Here is a 12962-nt window from a genome sequence, read left to right on the forward strand (position 1 = left end):
ATACTCTGATCCTGGCAACCTCAACCTGCCTTTCACCAGACCCCTCTAATCTCCAGCACCATGGGTACCACTACAGTTAATACACAACTTTTTCCACCGATACTACACATTCCTTTGTCTCATGTCCTCCTGCACACTTCTTACATCCATGAATCTCCCTCCTACACACTACTGCTACATAAGCCATAAGCTTGACACCTAAAACACGTTAGTGGACTTTATCTGGTGAAGACTCTGCATCAAAGCTCAGTAGTACACAAATCAAATCAAATCAAATCAAATCAAATTTATTAGTCACATACACATGGTTAGCAGATGTTAATGCGAGTGTAGCGAAATGCTTGTGCTTCTGGTTCCGACAATGCAGTAATAACAACAAGTAATCTAACCTAACAATTCCTCAACTACTAATATGTACATAAAGATATATGAATGAGTGATGGTACAGACGGCATAGGCAAGGTGCAGTAGATGGTATAGAGTACGGTATATACCTATGAGATGAGTACTGTAGGGTATGTAAACATAAAGTGGCATAGTTTAAAGTGGCTAGTGGTACATGTATTACATAAAGATGGCAAGATGCAGTAGATGATATAGAGTACAGCAGGGGTGTCAAACTCATTCCACGGAGAGCCTAGTGTCTGCAGGTTTTTGGTTTTTCCTTTCAATAAAGCCCTAGACAACCAGGTGTGGGGAGTTCCTAACTAATTAGTGATGTTAATTCATCAATCAAGTACAAGGGAGGAGCGAAAACCCGCAGACACTCGGCCCCCCGTGGAATGAGTTTGACACCTGTGGAGTACAGTATATACATATACATAAGAGATGTGTAATGTAGGGTATGTAAACATTATATTAGGTGGCATTGTTTAAAGTGGCTGGTGGTACATTTTTACATAATTTCCATCAATTCCCATTTTTAAAGTGGCTGGAGTTGAGTCAGTTTGTTGGCAGCGGCCGCTAAATGTTAGTGGTGGCTGTTTAACAGTCTGATGGCCTTGAGATAGAAGCTGTTTTTCAGTCTCTCGGTCCCTGCTTGGATGCACCTGTACTGACCTCGCCTTCTGGATGATAGCGGGGTGAACAGGTAGTGGCTTGGGTGGTTGTTGTCCTTGATGATCTTTATGGCCTTCCTGTGACATCGGGTGGTGTAGGTGTCCTGGAGGGCAGGTAGTTTGCCCCGGGTGATGCGTTCTGCCGACCTCACTACCCTCTGGAGAGCCTTACGGTTGTGTGCGGAGCAGTTGCCGTACCAGGCGGTGATACAGCCCGACAGGATGATCGCGATTGTGCATCTGTAGAAGTTTGTGAGTGCTTTTGGTGACAAGCCGAATTTCTTCAGCCTCCTGAGGTTGAAGAGGCGCTGCTGCGCCTTCTTCACAACGCTGTCTGTGTGGGTGGACCAATTCAGTTTGTCCGTGATGTGCACACCGAGGAACTTAAAACTTTCCACCTTCTCCACTACTGACCCGTCGATGTGGATAGGGGGGAGCTCCCTCTGCTGTTTCCTGAAGTCCACAATCATCTCCTTTGTTTTGTTGACGTTGAGTGTGAGGTTATTTTCCTGACACCACACTCCGAGGGCCCTCACCTCCTCCCTGTAGGCCGTCTCGTCGTTGTTGGTAATCAAGCCTACCACTGTAGTGTCGTCCGCAAACTTGATGATTGAGTTGGAGGCGTGCATGGCCACGCAGTCGTGGGTGAACAGGGAGTACAGGAGAGGGCTCAGAACGCACCCTTGTGGGGCCCCAGTGTTGAGGATCAGCGGGGTGGAGATGTTGTTACCTACCCTCACCACCTGGGGGCGGCCCGTCAGGAAGTCCAGGACCCAGTTGCACAGGGCGGGGTCGAGGCCCAGGGTCTCGAGCTTGATGACGAGTTTGGAGGGTACTATGGTGTTAAATGCTGAGCTGTAGTCGATGAACAGCATTCTCACATAGGTATTCCTCTTGTCCAGATGGGTTAGGGCAGTGTGCAGTGTGGTTGCGATTGCGTCGTCTGTGGACCTATTGGGTCGGTAAGCAAATTGGAGTGGGTCTAGGGTGTCCGGTAGGGTGGAGGTGATATGGTCCTTGACTAGTCTCTCAAAGCACTTCATGATGACGGAAGTGAGTGCTACGGGGCGGTAGTCGTTTAGCTCAGTTACCTTAGCTTTCTTGGGAACAGGAACAATGGTGGCCCTCTTGAAGCATGTGGGAACAGCAGACTGGGCTAAGGATTGATTGAAAATGTCCGTAAACACACCAGCCAGCTGGTCTGCGCATGCTCTGAGGACGCGGCTGGGAATGCCGTCTGGGCCTGCAGCCTTGCGAGGGTTAACACGTTTAAATGTTTTACTCACCTCGGCTGCAGTGAAGGAGAGCCCGCAGGTTTTGGTAGTGGGCCGTGACAGTGGCATTGTATTATCCTCAAAGCGGGCAAAAAAGGTATTTAGCCTGTCTGGGAGCAAGACATCCTGATCCGCGACGGGGCTGCTTTTCTTTTTGTAATCCGTGATAGACTGTAGACCCTGCCACATACCCCTTGTGTCTGAGCTGTTGAATTGCGATTCAATTTTGTCTCTGTACTGGGACTTGGCCTGTTTAATAGCCTTGCGGAGAGAATAGCTACACTGTGTGTATTTGGTCATGTTTCCGGTCACCTTGCCCTGGTTAAAAGCAGTGGTTCGCGCTTTCAGTTTCACGCGAATGCTGCCGTTAATCCACGGTTTCTGGTTTGGGAATGTTTTAATCGTTGCTCTGGGTACGACATCGTCAATGCACTTCCTAATGAACTCGCTCACCGAATCTGCATATTCATCATTGTTGTTGTTGGACGCCGTGCGGAACATATTCCAATCCGCGTGATCAAAGCAGTCTTGAAGCGTGGATTCAGATTGGTCGGACCAGCGTTGAACAGACCTGAGCGCGGGAGCTTGTAGTTTTAATTTCTGTTTGTAGGCTGGAATCAACAAAATGGAGTCGTGGTCAGCTTTTCCGAAAGGAAACACAGGTGTCTTCTCTGTTTCACCACCTCTCCACAGGTTTGAGTCACACCAAACGGCGTGCGTCACAAACACTGGGAATCTTCAACTTCAGTTGACCCTCTTCAACACTTAATGCCACTCCAGTTATCACTCCTTTCAACGGCGCCCTGCTCTGGAGAGGAAAGCATGTTACACTTATTTTCTCCAGTCGCGTGGTGCGGAGGCGCACGCTCCCTCTGGAGGGCATAAACGTTTAAAAAATGGACACGATTCCACTTTAAGTCACTTTCAACAACCTAACAATCCCCAACCTCTTTTCCACCCATCGTGACACCACATACGGATCAGCCAGAAGGCAACAATCCATTCTCTCCAAAAATCTTTCTCCCACTGGGCCAAAATCATCTTCATCACCATCGGGAGGAGGCTCAAACTCTACGGTTTTCACAGCACCTGCCACCTTAGTTAATTCATCCTCACTCTCGTCATGTTCAATTTCGTTCTGCAGCACTCCATATCCACTCTTAATATGTTCCTGTTTTTTTTGTTTTTTTCACTGCCCGCTTTCTTATCGAACTCTATGGGATCCTCTGACTCCACCTCCAAGTCCAACAACAGTTCAGGTGTAGGTCTGCCCGTCATCTTGGCACCCCAAAACACTTTTCCAGAGATTCAGCTGGGAAAAAATGTGTGGAGATGTTCCCCTAATTATGTTGGCGCTCCCTGCTGGCCATAAACGTGAAATACAAAAATAGAGTACGGTAACCCTGTAGCTGGTTTGAGACATGACCACTCACCTTAAATAGTGTCATTAGTCAAAGAAGGAAAAACACTGAATATTAAAATATCCAACATGTACAGTTTGATTCCTGTCCTATCTACCCATCATTTAGATTTACCGTAAAACATATTATTCATACATTTTTAAACATACTACAGGATTCTTTGTGATCTGATCATCAGTTGGAATGTTGCTATGTAATCTTCATTGATTCCTAACCAGTCCCGTGGTTTCACTTGCAATTCCTTTTTATTCCTTTCATTCCACAAATTAATTTACAAAAGTGCTGTACAAGCATGCCTGTTCTTCCAGATCCAATGTACTCCCCAAACAGGCCTACGCCAATCACATCTTATCTGTGAAGTGGATTCATGTGATCGTCTGAACAGCGTGTATTTATGCAGAAACTTGAGGGATATGAGTCTGACACATTTTTCCAGTTTGATGTTCAGTGACAGGTGTAGGCTTATTTGTCCAGGCAGAAATGACTGAAAGTAGCCTCAACATGGTGAGACCTGGAAAAACTTGCCCCGAAACGAGTGAGATGGAGGAGGACATTTGTCTATGGCCTATGCTCCTTTTATTGGAGCCAAGGGCTTAAATCAGATAAGTCAAGTATTCTTTTCTTTTTTGTTGTTGGTATTTTATCCCCCTTTTTCTCCCCAATTTCAATCTTGTCTCATCGCTGCAACTCCCCAATGGGCTCTGGAGAGGCGAAGGTGGAGTCATGTGATCTCCGAAACATGAGCCGCCTAACCGCGCTCCTTAACACCCGCCAGCTTAACCCGGAAGCCAGCCACACCAATGTGTCGGAGGAAACCGTTCATTGGCGACCGGGGAGTGTCGCTAGAGCACAATGTGCCAAGTAGAGCCCAACCGCTACTCGGGATGCCCGGAAATATTGTTTTGACCAAATAAAAATCTGCTGAATTTTGCAAATGTATTATATTAATTTGCCCCTGTCTTGTCTGGAAAAAGTGTAATAAATGCTATGGTTTGAGCCCTGGTCGTCTATGGGCGTATTCCTCTGCCCAGGCGTTGCTGAAGCCTGCCAGGTCTTACAACGCCTGGATAGGTATTTTACGTATCAGCTAACCAGATAATATGTTATATCAATCTGTCAGTCGATGACACAGTCAATGACGTGACACGCAACCTTTGGTTGACGCATGCAACGTCTGATCAGGGGAACGCAACGTGTGTCACAAGACTGGGTTAGCCTGCTGTAAGCATTTACTTTGTGGGCTAGTCTTCAGGCCTCAGTTAAAAGACAAGCACATGTGCGAAGTTCACTGAACAACCTCCACTAAAATTACAATTGATAGCCTTTGAGTTAGAGTAGGATCATTTTTTTAAAACATGACACTGACACTGAGGTTAATTGGTAAACTGTAACAGACTATTTGAGGTCCTGCTGCTCACAAACATATTTCAGAGGCTCTGTAAGTGCAGCCTTTCCCCTACTAAAATCAAACATCAACTATGATGATGAAACTTCATCTGAGGTACTTGGAAGAAAGTATGCCCTGTAGACCTTCAGCTCTCAACATTGTAGTTGTTGGCTGCTGATAAGAAGAAGCATGCACTAGGACGCTAGCTCCAAGTAGACTTTTGTTGTGCCAAAGCAAACCTACAGAAGAGGTAAACCAATCACTTAGCCACTTTACCTGTGTCAAGGTCAGGAGACACATATCAATGGAGACTGTGTCCAACTGTTGCATACTTTACCCTGCACCTTACGGACTGCTGCCCTATGTACATAGTAAATGAACACTGGTCACTTTAACCATGTTTACATATCTACTACTGTACTACATTTGTACTTTGTATTGTACTGTACTGTATGTGCTTGTTTGACATTTACTGCATTGATTGAGAGGAACTAGAACATAAGCATTTCGCTGCACCCGCCACAACACCTGCTAAACTGCGTACGCGACCAATAGACTTTGATTTGATCTTATCACCCTATATCACTACCATGATCATTGCTATTATATTGCCCTTGTTCTACTTACCCAGAGTCAGATAAACTCGTGGATACAATCGTTATGTCTCTGTGCAGTACAAAGTAAGTTAGCTCTAGTTTCACAAGCAAATGCTTACTAGCGTTAGCGCAATGACTGGAAGTCTATGGGTACAGAAACATACGGGTACGGGTACAGAGACATAAAAATGGTATCCACAGTATTCATCAGACTCTGGGTAAGTAGAACAAAGGCCCGAATCTCGCAGTATCCCTTTAAAGGTCCAATGCAGATCTCAATATCAGATCATTTCAGGGTAAAAATTAAGTACCATACTGTGATTTATTTTTTCAAATAAAGTGGTACATTTTTTAAATAATAATACATTCTTAGCAAAGAGCCATTTATCAAGCAATAATTTTTCTAGGACTGTCTAGGGCAGGTTTGAGTGGCGAGGGTAAAACTGAATGTGCAGTTATTGGCAGAGAGGTTTGGAACTTTCTTATTGATTTATTAACTGATTTACTGCATGGTGATGTCACCATGGAAGGCCAAAATTCCTTAACACCAAAACGGGAACAAATTTCAAACAGCTCTTACAATAAAAATGATTGTATTCTCATAATTTTCACAATTTCACAGTATTATTCCAACCTCAGGGTGGAAATATATATAAAACGCAGGAAATCACATTTGTGTCTCCACTGGGCCTTTAACACTTTCTGTCTATATTGCCCAGCCAAATGTTGCAATGCAAAGGTAATTCTGTTTTAGTTTGTTTAAGCATTGCTTGACATGGAAAAGAATAAAGAAATAATAAATGAAAATCATTCCAGAATGTATTTTATTTTTCTCTGCCCCATCCCAACCCCACCCCCAATCCCTGTTGCTGCACTCATTCAATACAAGGATATGGTGCTGATTCCATTTGACAACAGATTAAATAAAGTTACAATTCATCTCACTACACGCAAAAAATCCATTCAAACCATTGCTTAAATATGCTTATGTCTAGTTGTCCTTAATATGTACATCCACATAGTAATAATTTGGGACTGAAATTAACTCAAAAGCCATTACATTTGTACTACATAAACCCACATTTTCACAGTCCATTTTGTTTTAACCTCCATCAATGAGTGGAGCTTGTCGATCTCGACTACATGAGAAAGCTTTGCAGTATGACCGTTGACGGTGTTGGTATACCAGGGGTGTATTCATTAGTCGGATTCCGTTGCAAAACGTTTTGCCTTGCATGGAAAGCGTTTACCATTTACTCTAGGAACCAAATGGAAGCAAACAGAACAAATGGAACGGGGAGGGGCCTACCTGAATTTGTCCAATAAAACTCTAGTTTTTGTTGAAAAAACGTTTTACGTTTTGATTAAGCTGTTTTTGTTGGAAAAAGTTTTGCAACAGACAAAACGTTTTTACACCCCTATTGACTGCCTTAAAAGCCCAGGACTCATTTTGAAGTCTCCTGTAACAACGGTCCCAGCAATGCAGGGCACACTGCATGCAATGCCCTTATTTGAGGTCGGTATGTTCTTACCAGGCAAATTCTCTGAGCACATCATGGAGAAAAACTTAAAGATTGCATCATTTTTTTGTAATGTTTTGAAAGGTCTACAAAAGAAAGAGGAGCATGCAGGCTATGTTGACTGTCTGTTGCTGGCGTTTCAAGATAAGAGATGAGGCTGATTTGGTTTTAGCTCTACATTGAAAAAAATAACACAGATGTATTGTCACATATACCGAGTACTGTAGGTGAAATGTGTTGTTTCACAGGGTCAGCCATAGTAGTACGGCGCCCCTGGAGCAAATTAGGGTTAATTGCCTTGCTCAAGGGCACATCAACAGATTTTTCACCTTGTCAGTTCAGGTATTCAAACCAGCAACCTTTCGGTTACTGGCCCAACACACTGCTAGGCTGCCCTGGAGCAGCAGACAGAACTCGGTCAGTGGGTGTCCAAAGAGCTAAGATGATACTTCCTTCCTGACCCACGGTCAGTAACTTGTTTGGTTGGTTTGAGTCTGTTTTGTGGTTGGATGGGGGTGAAGGGAAGTGAATGACAAATGTTAAATGAGGAGTGATGTTGCTGAGAAACGTTTATTCGGTGGTAGTGTTTCACATGGAGATGTTTTCGTACAGGTCTTCGATCTTCTCCTTGAAAAACTCCCTCAGCTCGGGTCTCTTCGCTTTTAATGTGGGAGTCAACAGGCCATTCTGTATGGAGAACTGCTCGTTGTGGATGTGGATGTTTTTCACCTTGGGACAGACAGAATACATTAGAATGTAGACAGGATCCTTTGCCAGGTCAAGTGTGCATATCAGCTATTTGTCATCATCATCTAGGTATTCGCTTTCAGAGAGTTGTCATTTGCCCTCACCAATGAACACCTCACAATTGACACACACACACACACACACACCTGCTCAAACGAGTGGAGGCCACTGGCCTTGCCCAGTCTCTGCAAGTCTTCCATGATGGCTTTCTTCAGGACCTTTACATACACACACACACAAGACAAGACACCGTACCATGACTCTAAGACAATACCATGTGTTGTGTTATGTCGATCTATTCAACAACTCAAAGGGTTCAACAAGGTGCCCTTTCTTTTTCTTGAATCAGTTTACTCAGGGTCTGAGGATCTGATGATCTTTCTCGAAAAGCGCAGTACCTAGATATGAATGTTGTGCAACAGGAATCCTTTCCTTTGATTACGTCAATCTTTTCACATCTATTCACATAGTTGATTATTTCAAGCCTCTCCTTCATCATGGCAACAAACAGAATGAAAACACCATTGAATGTAAACGATGGGATTGAAATCACATACAGTATTTTTACAGAGGTCCCGATAGCTCCCCTCCATGCCTTTCTTCAGGGCCCATGCAGGCATTGTCTCTGGGTCAGGAACAACTATGGCAACCAGACAGGACTAGAAGAGAAACACACAAGTAACCTTTAGAAATAATCAAATGTTCTCTGTATTTTTCTCTCTCTCTTTCTCTCTCTCAATAGGCCTAAGTAGGTAAGTAAGTATGTGTCTATCTATGAAAATAGCTGTACATAAACAGTATCCAGCATAAACTGTGGTTTTAACCCATTACAGTCGGGGGAGGGGGGGGGGGTTATACTAAGCTATATAGAATTGTTTTAATAAGGTCATACCAAGGATCATTTAGCTATTTGATTTTGAATTTTAAGAGCCGTTGAAGTATGAAAAAAATATCAGCAAAAATGATTTGATGAAAAAAAATGTTGGCCTTACTGTTATTAGCCCATATAAACACATTGAATAACAGATTCACTACATGGAACAGATAATCAGAAAAAACATCTCAAGGAAGATTGTTCTGAAGTGTCCTATATCTGAGATCTTTAAGAAAGATAAGGAAAGGTTTATATTGTCACGTTCCTGACCTTATTTCCCTTGTTTTGTCTTTATTTAGTATGGTCAGGGCGTGGGTTGGGGTGGGCAGTCTATGTTACTTGTTTCTATGTTTAGGTTTGTTCGTTTGGCCTAACATGGTTCTCAATCAGAGGCAGGTGTTTGTCATTGTCTCTGATTGGGAACCATATTAAGGTAGGCTGTTTTCAATGTTTGTTTGTGGGTGATTGTTACCGTGTCTGTGTTTGTTCGCCACACGGTACTGTTTTTGTTCGTTTGTTCACGTTCGTTTATTGTTTTGTATTTTGTCAAGTGTTTTTCGTCTTTGTTGCTATAATTAAAATATGTATTCAAACCACGCTGCGCTTTGGTCCGATCCTTGCTCTTCCTCAGACGAGGAGGAAGACAAGCGTTACATATATATATTTTTTTACATTATTTAACCCCTTATTTTTGGCACTAAATTGTCCCCATATTGTCCCCACTGAACAAAAATATAAACGCAACATGCAACAACTTCACAGATTTTACTGAGCAACAGTCAATTTAAATAAATTCATTAGTCCCTAATGTCACATGACTGGGAATACAGATATGCATCTGTTGGTCACAGATACCTTTAAAAAAAAAGTGCCTTATGCAGCGCTACAGATCTCCTTCGCATAGAGTTGATCAGGCTGTTGATTGTGGCCTGTGGAATGTTGTCCGACTCCTCTTCAATGGCTGGTTGAAGTTTCTGGATATTGCCAGGAACTGGAACACGCTGTCGTACACGTTGATCCAGAGCATCCCAAACATGCTCAACGGGTGACATATCTGGTGAGGACGTAGGCCATGGAAGAACTGGGACATTTTCAACTTCCAGGAATTGTGTACAGATCCTTGCAACATGGGGCCGTGCATTATCATGCTGAAACATGAGGTGATGGTGGTGGATGAATGGCATTACAATGGGCCTCAGGATCTTGTCACAGTATCTCTGTGCATTCAAATTTCCATCGATAAATGCAATTGTGTTCGTTGTCCGTAGCTTATGCCTGCCCATACCCTAACCCCCCCGCCATCATTGGGCACTCTGTTCACAATATTGACATCAGCAAACCGCTCGTCCACACAACGCTATACAGGTGGGTCTGCGGTTGTGAGGCTGGTTGGATGGACTGCTAAATTATCTAAAGCAAAATCTGAGGTGGCTTAAGGTAAAGAAATTAACAATCAATTCTCTGGTAACAGCTCTGGTGGAAATTCCTGCAGTCAGCATGCCAATTGCACACTCCCTCAAAACTTGAGACATCTTTGGCATTGTGTTGTCTAACAAAACTGCACATTATACAGTTGCCTTTTATTGTCCCCAGCACAAGGTGCACCTGTGTAATGATCATGCTGTTTAATCAGCTTCTTCATATGTCACACCTGTCAGTTGGAATGGATTATCTTGGCAAAGGAGAAATGCTCACTAACAGGGATGTAAACAAATCTGTGCACAACATTTTTGAGAAATACATTTGCATAAGGACAATTTCTGAGATCTTTTATTTCAGCTCATAAAACATCGGACCAACACTTTACATGTTGCGTTAATCATTTTGTTCAGTATACTTCCATTTTATTTTTTCAACTGGTACGGGGGACCTTCAGACGGGTCTTGTGAGGCCAGTGGGCATCCTAGAGCAAAACAACATATTTGTGTTTGTGAGAGTCTCACCTTTCTACAGAGGGGTCATATTAGTGTGTTGTCCAAACTGTTTTGACGCTACAGACAGAAGTTAGCAGATCGGCTGTGCTGATTTCAGACTAGTCCCAAAACGCTCGTGGGGGTTGTAGAGCAAAACGGAAACCACCGTTGTGTTCGGGAGAGTCTCATCTTTCCATAGAGGGGTAATAATGGTCAAACCATTCAGACGCTACAGACGATTTTGGGTAACACTTTACTTTAAACCCAGCGTTATAAGACGTTATGACACGGTCATAACCATGTCATAATGTGTCATAACAGCTGACATAACTTGTCATAACCTGTCTGAATATGGTCATAACACTGTCATGACCCATATTTACACTTATTGTGACATATTGTGTTATTTTATGGCTGGTTATGACACCTACATAACACCTGTTATGATACCCACATTTTATGACCTCACATAGTCTGTTACAGCTTACCAATTAACCTCAGTATCAGTGTCATGTTTTTTTTAAATGATCCTACTCTAACTCAAAGGCTATCAATTGTAATTTTAGTGGAGGTGGTTCAGTGAACTTTGCTCATGTGATTTATGACACTGCCAAGATACATTATGACCATCATAATAGGTCAGATAGGCCTATCATGTACATGACCTTATGTCAGTCCTCAGTCAAAAAGAGGGTTTCTTGTACCTGAAATCTGCTCCTGCTTTCATCCTAGTCATAAGCAACAGAGGTGCATGTTTTGTGGGTTTTGACACTCTTTTGTAGGTGTCATAACCAGTGATAAAATAATGCAATATAGAGTATGTCACAACAGGTCTAAATACATGTGTCATGACATTGTTATGACCATATTATGACTTATGACAAGTTATGTCGGCTGTTATGACATATTATGACATAGTTATGACTGTATCATAATGTGTTATGATGCTGAGTGTCAAGTAAAGTGTTATCCGATTTTGTGAGAAGACTAATTTTCGGGATGTCTCATGGTCTGACAAACATCGCTTGAGCTCTGCCACCTTTCATCGCAGATGCGGAAGTGCGTATGCAGGGAATTGATGAAAAAAATTATCTCTAGCCTAAACTGACAGATTTTTATAGGGCTAATGTCTAGCTGTGTGCCAGTGGTTCTGCCCAACTTTAATGATAATGCCCAAACAACTCTTACCATCGGCTGTCATGTGATAACAACGAAGTGGTTAAGGAGATCACCTGTAGGCTGTCACCATGGACGTAGAGCTGGGTCACAGGCTCACAGCGGATGTAAATGTTCTCTATCTTCTCAGGGGAGATGTACTCTCCCTGGGCCAGCTTAAATATGTGCTTCTTCCTGTCAATGATCTTCAGTGTGCCGTTCTGAGGAGAGGAGGTCAGACATCAAAAATAGGCCCATACCTTACATTTTAATTGAAATAGTTGTGAATGTCAAGTTAGGATTTGACCCTAATATTGAGGGTATATAACACAAGGAAGGCAAATAGATGTTTGAAGAAATGTATTTTCAAGGGAAGGGTCATAAACAAGCATGTGTACGTACAGGTAACCATCTCCCTATGTCTCCGGTGTGGAGCCAACCGTCTGTGTCCAGGGTTTCAGCAGTCCTCTCAGGGTCTTTGAGGTAGCCCTTGAAAACATTGGGTCCTTTCACACACACCTAATGGATGATCAGAGAGAGGGAGACAGCCACAGAGTGAGAATTAAAGAGAATGTCTTCAATACCCAACTATCACATCGACTAATGCTTACATAGCCTCAGTGATCAACTGTCTGGGACCATGTTCAAATAGGGATTATCCTAAAATGTCCTTGATGCTTTATTGAACTCACCTCTCCTTCTCCCTTGCGTGCAAAGTAGTTCTTCTCAGCCACATCCACCAGCTTGATGAGGTTACATGGCAATGGCGCCCCCACATGACCTAGAGTTAGCCATCAAACCAAGGAGAAGTATGAGAAAAAAGAATAGTGTACAGACAGCTGTGGAGTCATATCTTCATTTGGTTGATTGAAGTCATTAGATAGTAAATTGGCTGCCACCAAAAAGTATGCATTTATACAGTCAGGCCAAAACAGCAATGTGAAGCTGAAAATACTGAAATATAGAATCAAACCAGTAGGGGGAGCAGTTGAATAATATTTTAATTTGACGCAATAC

General features: G+C 43.0%; 1 protein-coding gene across 3 annotated transcripts in view; it reads right to left on the reverse strand.

Moving 5' to 3' along the window:
• Window positions 1–6546: 6546 nt before the first annotated feature.
• LOC129868200 (long-chain-fatty-acid--CoA ligase 6-like) overlaps window positions 6547–12962 on the reverse strand; it is a 105734-nt gene continuing 99318 nt past the window's right edge. For 2 of the 3 annotated variants that reach the window (XM_055941959.1, XM_055941957.1), the window contains exons 16-21: window positions 12638–12726; window positions 12348–12464; window positions 12023–12166; window positions 8561–8662; window positions 8150–8221; window positions 6547–7985 (exon numbers count right to left, since the gene is read on the reverse strand). In XM_055941959.1, coding sequence (XP_055797934.1) covers window positions 7845–7985; window positions 8150–8221; window positions 8561–8662; window positions 12023–12166; window positions 12348–12464; window positions 12638–12726 — 665 coding nt within the window. In that variant the 3' untranslated portion in view covers window positions 6547–7844. The remainder of the gene's footprint in view (window positions 7986–8149; window positions 8222–8560; window positions 8663–12022; window positions 12167–12347; window positions 12465–12637; window positions 12727–12962) is intronic. The other variant, XM_055941958.1, reaches the window with a different exon arrangement.

The sequence above is a fragment of the Salvelinus fontinalis genome, chromosome 13 (genome assembly GCF_029448725.1).
Source record: "Salvelinus fontinalis isolate EN_2023a chromosome 13, ASM2944872v1, whole genome shotgun sequence".
NCBI lineage: Eukaryota > Metazoa > Chordata > Actinopteri > Salmoniformes > Salmonidae > Salvelinus > Salvelinus fontinalis.